Below are 20,001 nucleotides of genomic sequence, written 5' to 3'. Positions count from 1 at the left end.
ACATGGCCCACAAACATCCTTGAACCGCCCTTGAGACTTAGGGTTGTTGTAATCATTTAACTAACAGACTTGGGCCCTCCCAGTTCTTATTTTTACCTCAGGAACACAAATTATCATTCAAATGTCACAGATGGCACAGGAATCACTGAGTTATCCATCCTGACCCTTTTAGTCAAACCTTTGAACCCTATAGGTATTCTTCAGTGTGTTTAAAAAAATAAAAGGTGCTAAATCTCGGTCCCTGACACACAGAATTGCCCTGGCGCAGCCTGTCACCACACTTCCTGGAACATCTCTGTATCCCACTGCATGATGCTTGATAGGTAGTTATTCTTAGTCACTTGATCATGCTATTAGGAGGTTGTCAAATGTTGAGAAATTCGACACTACTTCTCGCCCAGGATATCCCAGTTTTGGAGGCACTGTCTAGTTCCTGCTCCCATAGTCTTCATAAATGTGAGTGTTTATCCTGTAAAAATAACTCAAATGTCACCAAAAGACTCAACAGACTGCTGTTTACGTTAAGCAATAATACAGCACTGTCACCAATCTAGGACATTGGGTGCCCAACACCCGTATTGCAAAATTGTTTTAATTTATGACTTAACTTTTAGTATTCAACATTGTTTATTGGATCATGTAAGAGTATAGGATGACACAAAGCCCAGTCTCACTTAATTGGTCCTGTCCTTTTGTCCTCGCATGGACTGCCTGAAGTAATGCTACCACTGCAGAGTCCAACGTAGTCACATTCAGTGGTTCCCAGAAAAGCCCTCTATATAATGTGTCAAATGTGGCTATAAGCTTGACGTATAAAGCTGCCCACACTTTGGATGGCTGCATTCCATTAGAGACTCATCTTCTCTTTTGGTTTCTTATATTGTCTACTTGCTGTTGATACTCAAATCGTCCTCTACTCCCTCTCCTTCACCCATGAGCTGTCTCCTTGCAACACAAATGTTTCCTTCCCATCAGTGGGTGATGATGTGTTCTTGAAGTGTATTTCCTTTCTCCAGGTTTCCAATGACACACCACAACCCTTATTAACCATACTATATCCGTTCCTTCTGGCCTCATAAACGTGTCCCCAAAGCTCGCAATCTCAGACAACACTTTGACAGTAACTTGAGAAATCAGCACTTGGTCATCTGTATTGCTACGAATGCCAGGATTAAGCTTCTGAGCGTCCATAAAATCTGCACCTTTCACAAAACACTCATAGCCAGCTTGGTTGTCAGCAGGCTGGATTGCTGCATCAGCCTCCTTATGAAACCCTACTCCACTGGTCTTCTTGGCAAGGTACGGAACTTTGGTACTCATAACCTCTTGCGATGATCACTGATTTAGGCGCAACAACTTAATCCGTGGTAGCAATCCGTGGCCTATTCAATTCCTTGTTCTATGTTTAAATACATCTATGCGATATCATCCCTTACCTAGATGAATCTCCAGATAGTCATCCGCTGAGACTCTACAGTCCCTTGCTCTCCTCAACCTTAGTGGCTGAGCAGAGCTTGGGAGCATTTGCATGTGGAAATGTCAATCCCCTGAAGTTAAGGACGTTTCAATAATGACTGGCGTCAAGGTGACCCTTCTTTCAGGATGGATCCCCAGAGTCCTAGAGTGCTGTCACCCGCACTAGCCATAGTGGACCCTCTCCCCATTCAACACTGGATTTCATAAATGTATATACATCTGCAAATATTTTAATTACTGAAGTTGCATTTTCCTAACTATAAGAAATTAGCTCAATTCTGGAGCTTCACAATGCAAGACATGATGTTTCCCATAATTTGTATTATCACACACACATTTTCTAGTGCCTGCACTGCACTAGTTCCACAGTTACAGATTCTTTCATCCCACAGTATTTGCAGCTATGGCCCTGTTATTTCAGTCAATTTCACTTGGCCACACCTCAATTCCATAATGTTTTTGAGTAAGTATGGCTGCATGGTAAAATTAAGGCAATTATGTGGAGGCAATGCAACTGCAAACGATGTATAGAGTCTAAGAGATCTCATACTTGCTGTTATTTTGCTGTCTTTAGAAAAAGGTAATCTGATTATATGTCTCCCAACTTTGCCAATGTACACAAACTGAGCTTGATTCCCTGTAAGCGATCCATAAAATACCAAATTCATGATGACTTCTAGTATCTACATCTATTCTCTGTCCTGTAAGATCCGCTTTCCACTTGGCTGTAGGGCAAAGCAGCATGCAGACAGGATGCAACCCCTCTGATGACCTCCCATTGCTGGTTGCTGTCGGAATACGGAATCTACATTAAACTCAGTTGCTGGGTTTACAAGGAATTGAGGCTTGGCCTACACACTGATAGAGATATGTTTAATGAAACAAGTCACAATATTATCCAAACAAATAATGATAAAACATTGGAGTGTTCTGTCCTTGGATCCAGATGTTGCTAGGTTCACTGATGACTCACCTAAAATATAAATCCTATTGAAGGGCACCCTCTTTGAAGGAAGTATTGGGATCCTGCTACAATGGTTGAAAGGAAGATAAGGCAATGTCCAGTGGCAGTTATATTTCCAGAAACTGTTCCATATGCAAATTTAGAAAGAATCGATTACATTAATTTTGGAATGGTAGGCATGATGCCAAGGTCAAAACTTATCAATGTCTTAAATGCAACAGCAATCTTTGTGTGTATATTATCTTACCCTTGCGACAAGCATAACATTAGGAGAACCATTCGTAAAGTGAAAAGAACAAATACAGGAACATATAAAGATGATTAAAAAAGGGGATACATGTTATCCTGTAACTCTACACTTTTGGGAGGTACGTGCTGGTAATATGGAAATGATTAATTTCATGGTTTTGCAACAAGTGAATCTGAGAATTAGAGGAGAGAACGGAGAAAGAATATTGCATCAATGTGGGGCAAAATCGATAATGAAATTTGATACATTACTTTCAAATGGTCACAATACTGTGGAAGGACACCACCTGTTTTTATGAGCAAAGAAGTTCATTGAAATATTGTTTAACAATTGTGGTAGGTTTTGGACAATCAAAACCATTGGCATAATTACTCCATATTCATTTCTCTTTGGAGCAGATGGATTGATTGGCATCCACTATGTAATAAAAAGATTGTGTTGAATGATGATCTGTCCTAAGAAAAATTGTGGCATTCAAGATTTATGTGCTCCAAGTATAAATCTATGCACTGCACACTATAAAAACTTAACCCCATAAGCCGTATTCCTGGTAGAGCACTATGAACTTTAGGAAAGTCCATATTAGAAAGTTATGATTAATAGAACATCCATGATGCAGTGCTTGCAGGACTCAGTACGGCAGGCACGCCCCCCCACGGGCACAGCGGTGAGCAGTGACAATCGGATGATCAGTCTATTACATGATCTCCAAACCACCATCCTCAGGAGGCTGTGGGCACGCAATACTGCCACACCTCAGAGAAGGAAGGAAAAATGTGCTGACATCATATGTCACAGAAGCAACGAAGGTTCCAGCGAAGGGGATCTCTGTGCTTCTGAAAGGCTCCAAACCTGTTTTCTGTCTCAAGTGGGAAGTTTTGCTGCTCGAGTTTGAAATACTTGTTTTGACCCGGCTCTGTTCTGATTTTGGCATTTTGTTTTTCTCTTCTTCTGTATTGTGTTATTCTGGTTACCTACTCTGGATTGAATTTGGATTGTTTTCTTTTTTAAAACTGTTTGTGGATCTCCTTTTTGGACAGGAATATGTACTGATTCCCTGGAATGACCTTTGCTTGTTTTTGGAACTGTTTACTGGATTGCTCTTGTCTAATGACTTTGTGTTGGATATTCCTACTCCTGGACAGTACTCCTATCCCTCCATTGTCTTGGTGCCATGTGCGCCTATTGTGCTCTGAGCTTGGTCTGTGGTTTTGTTGTGCTTCCTAGCTCTCCATCTCGGACTCCATCGTTCTGAACTACCCAGTCTGGGGTGTCGAATAGGTGTGCTGACCGTTTCTAACATCATACATGTGGGAGTGTCTGGGCTATGGTGGGGCGAGGGCTGTTGTGTTTCATGCCTCACACATACACCAGGAAGTAATGTGTGTATTTTGCCTTGCAGCCTGGGAGAGAACCAAATTCTGGGGGAGAACCTCCCCTGCCTTTTCATATGAGCTCTCGGTACCCATGTACTGCTTACAACTCTCGGGTACTGTGCTCTTGGGAGTAAAGTCACCCTACATATAAGGGACCTCGTTGGCTACCATCTGATCCTATGAATCACTGGACAATTACAAATGATCTTGGGGGAAAAAAAGTAATTGGTTTTCATGGTATTTCATGAAAATGGAGGGCAGCAATAGACTGCCTATACAGCAAAACTGTTAAGTATAAACTATCAGGATGAATTTTCATTTGTTGCAATTCTAATTTTTTTAGCATGATCAAAGTATATTTACACAAGGCATGGAAATAGATTTCAAATCAGGCTATGAAGTTAAAGCAATTATGAGCACATTTTCCCAAAGAATAACTAAATCAATTATTGTTTTCAATTTTAGGACATTAGGGTTAAATTAAATATAGCATGAACGCATGTAATATTTGCACATTTAGATATGCAGCATCAATTTAAAATTGGAGGTTGTTTGGTGTAGGAATAACCCAGATCATTGCCTGGGGGCATACCATGAGAAACCCCTGTTTTGAGGTGAAACGTTCGATGGCTTGTTGCTATGCTACAGCATGAAAAAGATGGTGCTTTGACTAAACGTAAACTGTAAATAAAATGACTCTTCATTTTTTGGAAGGTTTTGGGAGTGTGTTCTACTTTTTTCTTTTTTTAAGTTCTGTTTTCTACTTTCTTGCTGTGCAGATACTAGAGCTTCTGTCAAGTCTTGGGGTTTCCAGAACCAAGAATATACGACTAAGTGTCGACTCCTATTGCATGAACTTTTTCAGATAAGGTTGTCATTTTGGTGTTTTTCTACCTTCCTTTTACCCTTTATAGGGGATTCTCCCACACAACCTTAGGCCTCTGCCCCACATCTCTCTTTTCCCCTTACCCACTTTCCAATTCCATTCTGGATTTTTGTTGAGAAAAAGATGTTTGTGAATTGTGGGCTAGCCCGTTTAACTGAAATCAGTTGGTGGTTTATTAAACAGATCAAGAATGCAAAACCAGAGAAACAGGCCTTTTCAGTTTACTGAAATTCCATCTACTGCTGGGGGTCTCCTCCTTTTCTACTTTTCTGTTTTCGAATACATCTTTTATATAGCATGTGTCCCGTTGTCTGGATTTTGGATATCGAGTATGGTTAAAATTCACATTTTTATTTGTACAAATGTATTTTTGATGTATATGTTGCCATCTGTATGATTAAAATAGTACTATCAAACTCATGTGGATGTTGAAAATATTAAAAATGGTCTCTTAGTTAGGATATCAAATTTAACCACAAACGAAATCGATACTAAGTAACATTTTATGGAAGAAGGAGGAACAAAACTAAGAAGAAATGACATGCCTAGTTTTTCCCTTTGACAATAAAATATTGTGTATAAATAGAATATTTTCATTACCTATTGCCGTCTCGCTTATCCAGTTGAGGTTGTTGGATCTTGGTTGGGCAGTTACCTGAGTTGTCCTGTTTGGTACTGTAGAGAGAAAATTGAGGTGCTGATGTCATTAATAAGGTTTTTCAGAATTTGCAGTGGCAAATCTATAAGAACTCATCTCTGAAAAACATTAAGCTTGAGGCTTTTGGTAAATTTGAAAAAAGATCCAATTTGAATAAAACAATCAACCATTTAGTATAAGATGCATATGTAGTTTATTGTTACAGTAACATCAGGGGTGAGGGCAGAGAGAGCAGCATTGAGGATTGAAATTCAAATATTACGATTGCAATGGTTGGGTCAAATGATTGCAATCTACTGGGTATTCACCGTCGGAGTGGCCTCACATTAAACTTCTTTGCTCTAAGCTGTGCCCTCAGGATCACGAACTAAGGACAAGCAAGTTAATCTGACCTAAGCGTAACAATAACATTTTGGCTCGAGCAGCTAGAGTACTTCCAAGCAAAGTGGAACAAGCAACCACACCCAGGTTTCCACCTCCAAGGCAGTGATGTGCAACATGTGGGGCCAATTTGACCCTTCAGGACATTTCTTATGGCCCTGCAAGTCAAATGAGTTTAATGATAAAGTGTTGCCTGGCCTAAAGTCAGTCACTAAGGGCCTAATTCACAGAAGGGGTTTATAATGATGCACACCTATTGAAAAACGCTCTGTGAATCAGGCCCTAAGTTTGTTATATCAGGTGTTTGAATCCCTTTGAATCAAGATAGAAAGTACACCATAAAACCAATTTTTTTAACGCTCAAATTCACGAACTAATGCTCCTATCACACGCTCATTTCCATGGATAGTTCAGCCCACTGTGTGTGGTACATTTGGTCCTCCAACAAAACCAGCTCTGCTCCCCTGCTTCATGAGCACAACAGGCACAGGCAGTGATGAGGACAAGACCAGGTCTGGATATGATATGATATATGGCATTTATAACGCGCTGATACGCAAGTGTTTCATATTCTATGCAAGGCTAGTCTTAAAGCATTCTTTTTACTAACACTTTTTTTATTTTAAGCTAATTTGGGAACACCCTCTGAGTGGCATTCTATCACTTTTCTCACTCTTAACCCAACCAGCACATTCGTTTGTATAACACGACTGTGTCATCTTGAGGCCACTGTCGCATTTAGCGCTTTGAGATCATACCAATGATACATAAGGTGCTATATAAATGCAAAGTAACATAACATAACATTTCTATACCAAGGGGACAAAGTGAAAAGTGAAAAGGTTACATAAGTGGTTTGGGTGCCAGTAACACTACTGACATTTAAACTCTGGTGGCGTTGGGTGATAGTGTTGCTTATAGTGGTTAGGCATGACCCTCATATCACTCTGTAGTGATAATAAATATAATCCCAGAGAAAATGTGTATCTATATGTCCAGTATATTGACCTATATAGATATCTAAAATTGTAGGCTCCACTTATTTCTGTAGATCTTGTTTGCTTATATACACAGCTTGGAAAAAAAGAGAGTACACTCTTTTTCTGTATTATTCATAGTCCAATAATATGGCACAATATCAGATCACGACAAGAGCATTAGAGTGCAAATATGTAATAACCTATAAAGCAAGCAAAGCACATAGAGGGCTAAACTACATGCAAAGCGGACACATGGGCAATGATGAGGTGACTCTTTTAGTGCATATGGAAAAAAAATATATAAATTATTCCTTCATGCGATTTGAAAGAGTCGTCTTTGACGAGGATAACATTTATTTTTCAAATGTAGCAATTGCAACATGGTTTTGCAGCCAGTGGGGGAAATACACCTCTGCAGCAAGGCCGCACAGCAAGCAGACGTCACAGAAACATTAAAGGGATACAAGATCAAAGTTAAATAACATCACAGAATGCAATGTGCGGTAATTACCAGGTCTGCTCCTTGGTCTAGCAGATGTTTTGGGTCTAGAAGAACTGGGGTGGACTTTTTGAGGGGCTGCAAAAAAGGACCTGAAGTTTAGTTGTTGAGGTTCCACAGTAGGACATTGTCACTTTTGCCCCTAGAAAGGTCAGCAAGCGACCAGCAACAAAGCAAGGATAACCGGATGACCACAGCAATGACACATAGACTTCAGATCTACAGAGAAAATGCACAGTGATTCTAATATTGGACAGCAGCTCCCATCTCGGTGATGGTGGAAGCCATGCTTTTGATTAGAGCGATGAAACTTGGCCATTGTTTGGCTTTGGTCAAAAGCTAGGGAAGCAATGGAAGGAATACGCTTTCATATCATTTTATGAAACAGATGTGTGATACCTCATAGAAGAAAATGGCGATTGTGCAGCGCCGCCCTAGTGTGCAGGCGATAAAGCAAAGTGAAAACGGTGCAAGCCACCATGACACTCAGGGCAGGCAAATGGCACAGCAGCAGAGAGATGAATTGCACTGGGCCAATCCGCGAGGTCACCATTACCCTGTGTAGTTTCCAGGACTGGATGGGGGATTGAAATTTTAGGTTTACTCGAATCTATATGTGATTCCTCCTCAGGCACTGTAGAGAAAAAATGTCAATGAACACTGTGAAGAATGAAGATCTTAAAAATAAGAAGACATAATTAGAGCAAGTGACATGTTAAAATACAGACACAAAGCAATCGGTGGCTTTTCACACTATGAACTGCCAGGCCTATGCAGTAACCCTATGCGCTGTACATCGCTGACCATACTCAATCTGCGGTGTTAAGCCGTGAGGTTATAGTAGTGTGGATGAGCATGTCCAACCCATCTTGAAGCCGGAGAAGTCTGGTATGAAGTGCTATTTACAAACATAATGTTATTATCATCATCCAGTCATTTGGAACATAGTTTGGCTAGCCCTAGACTATAGAGAGTCGCCCATCACACTCCAGATGTTTTGACCTACAACTCCCAAGATTCTCAGCCCGGAATTTGGTGGCTTGGGTTGATGGAAGTTGTAGGACAACAACACATCTGGAGGCTGACATGTTGACCAGTGCTGCTCTTGACCATGAGATCCTTAAACAACAAACAGGGTTTTTGGAGAGCTATTGCAGTTCACTTGGATGACGATGATGATAAATCCAATATTTCCTAGACAGCCCATGAAAAACGACAGCCCTGCGCATTAAAGCTGCACTAGTGATTCCAGCCCAATTTGATGAAGCACTCATTGTATGGGCTATTAAAATTCATGAGTACAGGTACAGAGAAGTGCCTAGCACACACTTTTAAAATTCTTAATTTTTCGTGAAAGGAAAAGCAATATATCTGCCAAAGTGTAATGTCTCGTGGATTACTTCCAAGTCTACCCGTGTTTCCCAAAGTTTATATTCTACAGACAATATATGTTCATAGACATGAGGCCATTATTGAGCCAAAGAGAAATAATTCAATATCTAGTTCATACCTATACATATCCTTATAACATTGACTGGTCCAGTTCACTTTATATGCAAGACACTGAATGAGTGAATAGATGAAAAATGCATTGTAGGAAATTCTTTTTGTCCTAGTTCCTCCTCAGCATATTTGTGCATGCCAGTGTGGGTATACCTCCCGGCAAGAGGTGCAGGCATGCTCAATTTGTATTTAATCAATTGCACCTAGAGATCCATGCAGCCGTTCTTAATTGATGGCAGTCCTTAAATAGGGATGTATGTGGCTTCCCAGGTGGCTATGTGCACATATGTTTCTCATACCCTGGTAAAGGTTGAACATCTTTGCACGTGACTCCAAGCACCAGGGACACTGGAACCAAATAATCCACGCCCAGTAAAGGAAGGCTTTGTGTTTGGTTGAGGAGAGAATTGGGCACAAGAGACAGAATACAGACGTTTGCTGACTCCTTGGTATCTTAAGTCAACCTCTGTAGTCCACGTCGACCCGTACTTCCCCATTTGAAATGTTTTAAGTTTATGAAGTTACTTTGGGTTCCTGTGTGTCACACTCGGCAGGGCGTTTCTCCTCCTTCCTTCTTCTGAGCACCTTTGTTCAATTCGATAGTCCATTCTTCACATCCTCCACTTAAAAGATGATGTGATCTGGGAAGACACAATTCCCTCTCCAGCTCGGGAACAAGACCACAACGTTATTTGTAGGCCTTTGGCCTCTTCTCCTGATAGTCATGCAGAGAAGATGGCATATTTTCCCAGACTAACATCACTGGAGAGGTACAATGTATTTTAGCATGTTTGGGGGAAATTACAATTCAATACGTGACCACTAGTAGGCGGAAAAACTGACATCCATTTTTGATATCAAAGATCTGGAAGACACTTGGTGCTTTCCTGCATGAGTAAGCACATTCTGACCTGACCGGGTTTTGGCTAAAAGGGAACTAACGTGCTACTGGCAATGTTGACAGTACCTTTAAGGAACATATAACCTACTTATGCACCTCTCCTATGCACACAAGTGTTTTTTTTAATGTAGAATTATGCTGCCAAAAGGTAGATTTGAGCCCCATCAATGAGTTTGCTCTCCAGAATGTTGTTGTTTTGTCTGGAAATGTCAAATAACTTTTTATTCTTTAAAATTCCTTGCTTTTGAACTATTACGCAGCCTGGTTTAGGTGAGCACTTGTCAAAGAACACAGCCAGAACATAAGGTGTACCTGTGCATGCCATCTCATGTCACCACGTTGTAGAGAATATCAACGTAGATTCTTTGTTCTAGACCACAGTTTAAGCACATGTGCAAAGACAGTGTACACACAGATCCTGAAATATCCACATTTGTTTTTCTTCAAGCCCTGCTCAATTTCTAATTAGCAATATTAAATCAAATAAAAGCAGGGACCCGTTCACTTGTTTCTGACAGACATGTTAAATCAGTCCACATGACCAGGTGTTCAACATTCCTGTTATGGTATTTGAAAACACTCTGATACAATGTAAGCATTTTTGTGAATCCAATTTTAGATTCATCCATCTATATTTATAAAAAGGCTTAGGATGTATGCGGCAAACGGATGCAAGCACACGTGTTCACCACTAGATGGCAACAAGGTTCAATAAACGGCAGCACAGTTGAAAGTGGAAACTTCTGTCATGGAAATCTGGCTTAAAGTGCAAAAAAGCACTGCAGATGTGCTAAATTGGCATATGCCAAACTAGAGAGAGCCAATTTTTTTTTTAATTATATGTTATTCTTAATCTACAGCAAATCACTGTGCTATGCAGCTGCTGCCAAACAAGGGGTTGGTGCAACTTTACTGTAGTCAACATACTCTGGCAAATGCTGCCACACTCCTGTGTAATAAAAAAAAAACTGAAGTCACATTTGTGTCCCTCATACATTGCAAACACACACCAATGTAAAAGCAATGATGCAAAGACAGGTCACCAACAAATCTTGGTGATCACGCATTCACATCCTCAAAATCGCGAACAGACAATTGCTCCCAACACAGTACATGGCTCGTAAGCAGGGTTTCGATTGCTGTGTGCACATATGAAAGGTACTATTTCTAGTCAGATTTGCAACTTCAGATCATATTACATCTAGTTTATGCAACTCAACTAATATTCTGGGCATCTCGCCAGCTTACATTTACAAAGTGTCCCTTTGTAGGTTGGACATTGGGTTTGCTATGCTGATGACACCCAAATGATTTTTTTTAAATGATCTGGTTGTCTTTCTCTTGATAATGCGGTCCTTGTTGACCATCACAGATTGAGACTTGGCTGCAGGCATAATACTGATAAAACTGAACTGGTAACGGTTCATCTATGTAGATTTAGATGTTCTCCTCTGCTGTTGCATACCTCTTAATTCAGATACATGCATCCTTAAAACTCTGCCTAAGGTTAAATCTATAGGTTTTTATTGTGATCCTGAACTGAATTTTTCTGCTCAGATACCTATTATCTTAGACTCTCTAAAGAAATCTGACTCTGCTTAGCTTCCGATCATCTGGCTGTCCCCGCACAAGCTATTGTTTGTGCAAAGTTAGATCACTGTAATTCTTTATATCCGGGCCTTCCCAAATTTCTTTGCCACAAGTTACAGATTTTACAGAACAACAGTGCCAGAATCATTCAATATTTCCCCTAGCGTGCACATATTACACCAGTTCTGAGTCACCTCCATTGGTTACCCTAAATACATTTGTGTACTAAATTAGAAACTTTAAAAGAAGTTCTTAGCAGTAACAGGTAAAGCTCAACCCTACATTGTACACAGATGGTCTGTTTGTATTAGAAACCAGCCTACATGTGCTGTAGTCTGTAAGGTTCTTGTTCGGCCCAGATTCAAACTGAACTAGGCCAGAGGGAGTAGCTTTGCTGTACAAAGGGCCAGAATTTGGGCAACCCCCCCAGGCTCTCGTATCAAATACTGTCTAAAGCAAGTTGCCCCCTGCGTTCCCACCATCTGTCTTGCTACTAGTGAAATTACTGTTTGCTGCTATTCACTTTATGTTCAATAGCGCTCTCATGTCCAATGGTTTGAGCCTTTCATAAATTCAAATTCCCTTCAAACTCACTGTCTCCCCACTTTGACAGATGAGGGTTTCTGTACTGCCCAACAGACAGACATACAAGTGTTTTAGATATTCTCAACTGCAGACCTTCAAAAAGAAGTAACCTACATGTCTATGGTGCGCGTACCACATTTCAGGTCATATTTATGATCACACTGTGTCCCCGTTACCTATCAAGGCCTTCTCAAACCTTGCCCACAACATACTTAGGATTGCCTGAGAAAATCCTGCGCTCCTCCAAACTTTACATATTTACTCACAACTCAGCTCCATACTTTGAGAACTTGCTGAACACACCTTTTCCCGGTTTTATATATGGAACATTCCAAACCAAAACACTCAACTATCTCTCTCTTATATAACACTATTTTCCAGTCAATGCCTTCCGGCAGAGAATGAGCCTCCATTCCCTGGGAGGGACGATACTCGGTCAAGGTTTATGCACTTTGACACCACTACGGTAGTGAAATGGCAGAGTATAAATAAATCAGTAATAATAATGAGACAAAAGAATGTCTACAGTAATGAAAGGGAGATGGAATCCTGGGCTATGCGAATGGTGCTTTGTTGTTCGGTCTCATTGTTCAGGACTGGATTTCAGCCAAAGCAGGTCCCCTTCACTCATGATATTCCAAGTGTTTAGAATGTTCATATGGATGGGAGACAACTGTTGTGTCTTGGTTCCTATGTAACTGTTGTGAATATAGTGGCATACAGTGATAAGCTACAGTTGGGCGGGAGACTTGCTAATGTTGTTGATGCGTGCCAGCAACGCCGAAGTGTTGTGGATCATGAGCTGCCTCTCCTCATTTGTCTGTACAATACCCCTTTACTGAAACACAATGATGGGCAAAGAAACAATACCCTCCTGGAGACAGGCAAAACAATAACAGGCCAACTTGATTACCAGCTTTCACACGTGGGACCTCAGTGGCTTGGGATGCGGGTTTGGAAGAAGGAGCCTTTTGTGTTTCATTTGGAACTGAAAAAGAAATGTTAGATCTTTAATGGGTGTTTCTCAGCTTTGCGCAATGGCTGTTTGCAGAGCAAGGGATGAAGTTGTTCTTTTGAAGAACGCCAAAAAGAATGGAGGGCGGCGGGGAATGAATTCTGCTTTGTGAAATTGGAATGGAAACATGCTGAATTTGATGGGATGGTGAGGCGGGAAGATGAAGGAGTCTCTGTAAAAAGGGCTAGCAAGGAGCATAGCAAAGCATTCAATGTTTTTTTTTTAGCTTCAAGCACGGAATGATGGATCCTAGAAAGAAGCGTGAAGCACTGCATGGACACCTAGAAAGGTGAGCAAAGCACTGTGCGCAGGCTGAGAATGGAGAGCAAAGAACTGCACTGAGGCCTAGAAAGGAAAGCAAAGCACTGCTTGCAGGACTATAAAGCAGGGAAAAGCACTAAACGAAAGCTGAGAATGGATAGAAAAGCACAGCGTGGAGGCATTGAATGGAGAGCAAGCGGAGAGCAAATCATTACTGAAGGCCTACAAAGGAGAGCCAAGCATTGCATCGAAACCTAGAAAGGAGAGCAACATACTGCATGGAAGTTCAGAAAATAGAGCAAAACCCTACATGGAGTCCTAGAAACGAAAGCAAGGCACTGCATGGAGACCTAAAAGGAAAGCAAAATGTATGGAGGCCTAGAAATGATAGCCAAGCACTTCATAGAACTGATGCAAAATTGAGGTCCGTAGGTAGCTAGCAATTCAGCAAAAAAGGCATGACTGGGATGAAAAGGAATGAAAAGAGTTCAATGAAATGGGTGTGACATCTTCTTTACCCAAAGTCTCTTTAAGATCCTCAAAGATATGAAGTTTGATATGGTTAATTGGTACCCGATGTGTTGATTTTGGCGCTGTAAGGGAAGAAAAACAACTCTAAAGCGGCTGTGAGAAACAAAGCAGAAAAAACAATGGCGGTAACGATTGTGGGGCGTGCATCATTTCACGTGATTGGCATGGCTAAAAGAAGCAAAGTCTGATTTGTCTTCCATTTATTCACCATATCATTTTTTTGCATACATGATAACTTCGAAACCAATGTGTCCCTTATTTTATTCACATGTTCCCGCTATAACAACCACACAGGAAGACTCGGCTGCGTGTGTAAACGTTCTGCCCAATAGTTAACAGAACCGATGCCCGTTGTCTAAATACCATGACCCTGGCTTGCCAGACGGCCAGTCTAGTAGCACCCTCATGTTGTTGAGGGGTGAATGAATGAACATTAATATCCCGTTTTTTGGTATCCCAAACAGATTTTGGTGATGCTACCGCCTAGTGAAACTACCTGTATCACAAAGGTGGTTGAACATTTTGCTGAGGTTTATTGCTACGAAAATAAAACAGGCCTCACTCATTTCATACTCTGATGACAGTTCGGACTCAAACCTCTTTTCCTTAATAATCACACGTTATAAAGGCCAAGGTAATAATCATTATGCTGCAAAGGGTATTTCATTAGAGGCATTCAGCAATCCCATTTTGCCTGCCAAATCTATTGTTAATAAATACATATTGCATACGACCTTGTCGTGTTTTATAAATGCATAAATATAGGCTGGTTATTAATCTCTGCAACAGTAATTTTAGGTGTGATTAATTAATTAAACAACTTTCGGCATTATTACTTTATTTAATAACTTCAGGTTATTTGGTTTCAGCCAAAATGACTTCAAAGGAAGCATTATATAGAACGAGTGACCAAAACGTTGGCAGGGAAAAGGGTGTTCGGGGCAGCGGCTATGAAGCACACTTCGGGCATCATTCTAGGGAATAGAGCAGCTATTGTTCAGTTGGCAAAGCCAAAAGTGTTCAGCACATGAGACCGTTTTAACACAAAACTGCATTGCACTCGCCTGCCACTGGAAGCAAGAGACTACCATTACCATGCACCTCCTGATCTGGCTTACTGTAACACACAGGCCTAAACACGCTCTCCAGAGGCATTATCCTGACCAAACTAGACTATTGTAATGCTCTGTTGAAGGGCATATCCGCCTCCATCTAGCTAAACTACAGCTGCTTCAAAACACAGCCCTCCTGGTAGCTCTGGGCCTCTGCAAATCAGACCACATTTCTGCAACTCGACGAGAAGTCCATTGATTACCAATAAAAGCATGGATTGACTTAAATACATTGACTATGGTGCACAGATGCATCTACAAGGAAGCCCCCATGTACTTGAACCATTGCATAACAATTAAACAGCACTGTCGCTCATGCTGATCCTCTGACCATCTCACCCTAGCTGTTCCAACTTTTAAACCAGCCAGAGCAGGAGCGGTTAGTTCCAGTACCACATCCCCCACCCTGTGGAACTTCGTACCCCCACATTTAAGAAATGAGACCACCTACCCAGCAGTTAAGCGACTGTTGAAAACGTGGCTGTTCAATACGTTTGACTAACACGCTAAGCATGAACTGTCTCCTGCTTTGCCCGTACTACTTCCTACTAATGCAATGATCTGTAATGTTTTTACTCTGTTATTACCCTGTACAAACACTGTGATTGCTGTGAGTCTGAGCGTTACACAAACGTTAATATAAAATAAACAGTATGCATATTCATTATATGCGTAGCACCTCAAGGGTGTACCTAAGAAAGAAAATTCTGAAGGGGAAATGAAAACAAAAAAGTCAGTTACCAGCTTTTGTGTGAGGCCTTTCGGTTGGGTGAACTTGTTTGGCCTTGGAAGAAGACATCGTTTGGGTTTCATTTGGAACTGAAAGAAAATGATTAGAGCTGAGTAGGTGCTGGCATGTCCCAATACTTGAAGTTGTAAAGTACAATAGCTGTTCCCTGTGAGAGGTGTGCCCCCCATCCCTTCCCCATTCTCCTTCGAAGCACTCACACATAGACTTTGTCAAGTTGACAGTCCTGTTTCTTCTGGTAAGATGACAGACACCTGTAAGGTAAACCCCTAAGTGGCCAGCTTGGCAGGTCGTATTGTGTTTTTTCATGTATTGGAGAATCCTAGTGAGACACTACCAAATCATTTTTAAAAATGCACAATTTTTGTCCCTCCTCCTTTAAAAATTGGATCAAGCTGGAAGGTGGCCCACCTTTCCTTCCCTCTGTAAGGGCTCTTAAGGGCCTGATTAGATCATTTACCCCTTTCAAGTGCCAGAATGGTATTGCCCAACTGCCACTAGTCTGGAAAACCGAGGTTTACATACCAGGTACAGCGTGCTTTGACGGATAGTTTTGCGGATTTGTTTTCATATATATATTCCTTAATTTTGCAGGAAGAGGATTGTCTTTTAGTGAATGCTGCTTATGTAGAATGGCGGTGGCAGGGTGTGCCGATGTGAGTGAGGGGTGGGCCTAAGTGTCTCCATATAGCATATGATTTGGGGGTCTTAATTTTCAAGCACTTGCGATAGCCCTATATTGGAAGGGCGGTAGGATGTGCCCCCCTCTCGGTCGTGTATAGAAAGGTTGCCTTCTATAACCCATCCATAACATAGAAAATGGGGTGGGGGTAATGGTGGAGGCCGCTGGCCTTTCTCTGTGTGATGATCCAGTCAGAGAATAGTGATCTGGTGATTGCTCTGGGGCCCCATATTTGTCTCAGTATCTATGAATTTACCTGGGGCAACCTCTAGGTAAGTGATTCACTGGCATATCTTCAAAATGAATGAGGTCTGTACCTTCCAAAAAAGCCTAAAAAATGTCAAATGCTGCCTACCCTAGACACAGCCGTATGACTCGTGGGGCCTCCCAATGTGCTCCATGTCTTCTAGTTCAGCTTGCGTGAGGGAGCAGCAGGTATCACCAAGCTGCTAGGCGGGACCACATAACCTATCTATCCTTCCAGGAGGGGAGCCCCAGATAAGAAACATGCTTCCTTGGTTAACTGTGATTTGCTAATTCTTTCTTCACTGGTTGTAAATGGCCATACGTCAACTACCAAATGGCGATTACTGTTGGTATGAATCCATGCATCCTGCCCTTGAGCGACATGGATTGGATAGATTTGATAGATAGATTAGTGGCTGGGGAAACCGAACTGCCAAAGTTTACACTGAGATAATTAACTGAAGACCATTTTGGGATAAAATGTACCTACTGCCTAAATTCAAAACTAAAAACTATAGCCATGCAATGGTTGTAATGAGCATAAAGACATTAGTAGGTTAATAGGCACATCTAATGGATGGCACGTATAGAGTGGGTGTGGCCATCCCAGTGGGTCTTCCTCCCATTGCCTCGGGTCTCCGATTGAGAACTCAAGGGTTGGATAGACCCTATGCTGCCTGCCCATTCAAATGGGACCACTGGTGTTGCTAAGACACACACAGATGCAAGCTCCCTGGGGATAGGAAAAGACTTCTCTATCATTACTTTGATGTTGGTCCTTCGTATTCTCCTACCTCTGTGGGGCAGTTACTGTAGACCTTGGAAGTGGATATGAGGATGGGTGTGGCGGCCCCCCAAGCCCTACTTCCTGCCTATGACTAACCCTTTGCTGCCACTAAACTCCTGGGCCCCGCTGAGCACCGTCTTTGCTCAATCGCATCTTTCAGCTTCTGTTGAACTATTACACTGTTGATAAGTTACATTCGCTCTTTTAAAAGCATATCTGAACCATTTGATTGTTTAGTTGTTTATATCATTCTTTTTAATTCCCCATGTTTTTCCTCAGGGACGGCAAGTATAAAATGACTGTGGTATACAAGCTTACTTTGCCACTTCATTGTTTCATTTCACATATTCACAGATTGTCCTTGCTCGTAGTTGTGTTTCTACTGCTGCAGGGCCATCTCTGTGATAGCTTTATATGAGGATGTGCACATCACAATTGATATTGGGAAGCAGGGCAACATATGTAATGTGTTGCTAAATAACACTATGTATTTGCAAAGTCTGGCACGGCGCAGAGGGCTGGCATTTGAAATGCAAAGCCTCTTGATGGAGTAGCTCTGGTATACTGGCCAATGCAGCTAGTCTATTAGCCTGGCTAATTCATCGCCATACTATAAACTGTTGGAAACCAAAGTCCCCCGTTTTTAAAAAAGATGGCATTATTAAAAACAAAAACTCTATCATTCAGAAATGTAAGTTAAAAAACAAAATCCACTGAAAACATTAAGGACCCATCTTAATTACCAGAGGACAGGTCGGTGTCTCCAAATATGTGCAAACGTATGAGGTTGATGGGGGCACGTTGAGTTTTCTTTGGCGCTACAACACATAGAATACACAATACAGCGAACAGTTACTTGGATAGACATTGCTGAGGGAGTTTTGCAAATGACGCTACTCACTTAAACACAAAGATCAGTTATTTGGGTACTCTAATATGTAACAGTTCTGTAGCATGAAGGAGTGACTGACATAACACTGAAATAAATAAATACATGAATAAGACTGGAAGAAAGTTGCAAACCGCAAAGCATGTCATTTGTAGTGTACCTTCTTAGAGGGAAGAAAAGTATTACAAGAAACTATGAACATGGGGTGTGTGAGCTTGAATACAAATGGTGGCATAACCTTTCTCCCCTGTTAGTGTTGTAGGGTCCACTCTGTTACTGCACGAAATTCACTGACAATGAGTGCACACGTAGGTAAAGGCCGCAGGTTTGCGAGTTGTTGTTGAATTCCGACAGTTCAAATATTTTTTTTACTGCATTTTATCTACTGATTAGTTACTTCCGGCGGAGGGGCGCCCCCCCTCACCCACTCTGCTAACCCACAATCTATCTCTATGAAACTCCCAATGAAACACAAACTATAGTCATGCATTTGGTTGTTAAAAAAAACTGAAAAGAAACAGCTTCATTACCAGATGTTGCCAATGGCCTTTCGGTTGTCTGGGTTGCTTTTGGTTTGGCAGAAGGAAACTTGTGTATTTCATTTGGCACTAAAAGAAGAATACATTTAGGGTATTCATTTTTGTTAGCCAAGATAGATGGTACCAATGTTAAGATGATCAAACCGACGCTCCATTACAGGACAAGGACTGCTCGGCTGCTGAGCAGCGGGGCGCCCATCCTAGTATCACAACAGATTAAAGAATCATGCAACACCTAAACGTTGACATTCGAGGTGCCTTTCATGAAGGCGGATATGATATCCCAGAAGCTTGTTCAGTGTGGAAATAGACCAGATGCAGTGGGGTAATCTGAATGCCAGATATCCAATAAGGAATTTAACAGAGAAAACAAGCTACCAATAAAGCAACCCCCCGCCCCCTCCCTAAAACACCAATTCCCTCTGTGACCCATGGCTGTAATGTCCATAGAGGATAGAAAGGCTATGGAACTCATTTACAAAAAAAAATATATATATATATATATATATAATAATTTGGCGGTGGGGTCACATTACATTTACAATTTAAAGCAAGCAGGACCTCGCTGACAAATGTTGGTAATTTGCACTGCACGCTGCAAATGTAACGAGCAGAAGGCAACGTGCAAGCAAGTACGCTGCCCATTGCCCTTCACATTTGCACTCCGCAATGCAAAGTGAGTAAATACTGCCTGGCATGCTCGCATTGCATGCATCGCTCACAATTACAACTAAACACTATCCGACTTGCATGTCGGACAGCGTTTAATTATCATTGTGAACACTGTTTAGCATGCAGGCATGGTAAGCAGTGTTCACAATTAAAAGTAGGGGGATCCTACCCTTGCTTTATGCTGGTGCATAAAGCTGGCGGACTGCATTGGGTTCGCCAGCATTTCCGCCGGCATGAAAATCCATGCTGCCGCAAATGCTGGAGCATTTGTATGGTGCAGAGGAAGGAGGCGGCAGCAACGCAAGTTGCTTTCCGCCCCTCTTCTCCACCATACAAATGATTGAGAAGGGGGGATAACGTTAATGGGAGGCATAAAAGCCTGCACAGTTTTTACGCTTTCCATTAACGTTACACCCCTATTGAACATGAGCCCCATGAAATGAGCACAGCAGCCATGTGTGCCAATCAAT

The 20,001-nt window shown here is 41.5% G+C and overlaps 1 protein-coding gene across 1 annotated transcript in view; it reads right to left on the bottom strand.

The window, feature by feature from the left end:
* Positions 1-20,001, bottom strand: part of ABI3BP (ABI family member 3 binding protein) — a 1,926,231-nt gene that overhangs the window by 375,543 nt on the left and 1,530,687 nt on the right. Inside the window, exons 26-33 of the mRNA XM_069637268.1 lie at positions 18,851-18,928; positions 18,175-18,249; positions 15,710-15,787; positions 13,844-13,918; positions 12,963-13,037; positions 8,027-8,104; positions 7,483-7,548; positions 5,553-5,627 (exon numbers count right to left, since the gene is read on the bottom strand). Of these exons, the coding sequence (XP_069493369.1) occupies positions 5,553-5,627; positions 7,483-7,548; positions 8,027-8,104; positions 12,963-13,037; positions 13,844-13,918; positions 15,710-15,787; positions 18,175-18,249; positions 18,851-18,928 (600 nt within the window). The remainder of the gene's footprint in view (positions 1-5,552; positions 5,628-7,482; positions 7,549-8,026; positions 8,105-12,962; positions 13,038-13,843; positions 13,919-15,709; positions 15,788-18,174; positions 18,250-18,850; positions 18,929-20,001) is intronic.

The sequence above is a fragment of the Ambystoma mexicanum genome, chromosome 7p (genome assembly GCF_040938575.1).
Source record: "Ambystoma mexicanum isolate Mex_15411 chromosome 7p, UKY_AmexF1_1, whole genome shotgun sequence".
Taxonomy (NCBI): domain Eukaryota; kingdom Metazoa; phylum Chordata; class Amphibia; order Caudata; family Ambystomatidae; genus Ambystoma; species Ambystoma mexicanum.
The sequence above is the reverse complement of the archived record's forward strand: the minus strand, read 5'-3'. Positions and strand labels throughout refer to the sequence as shown.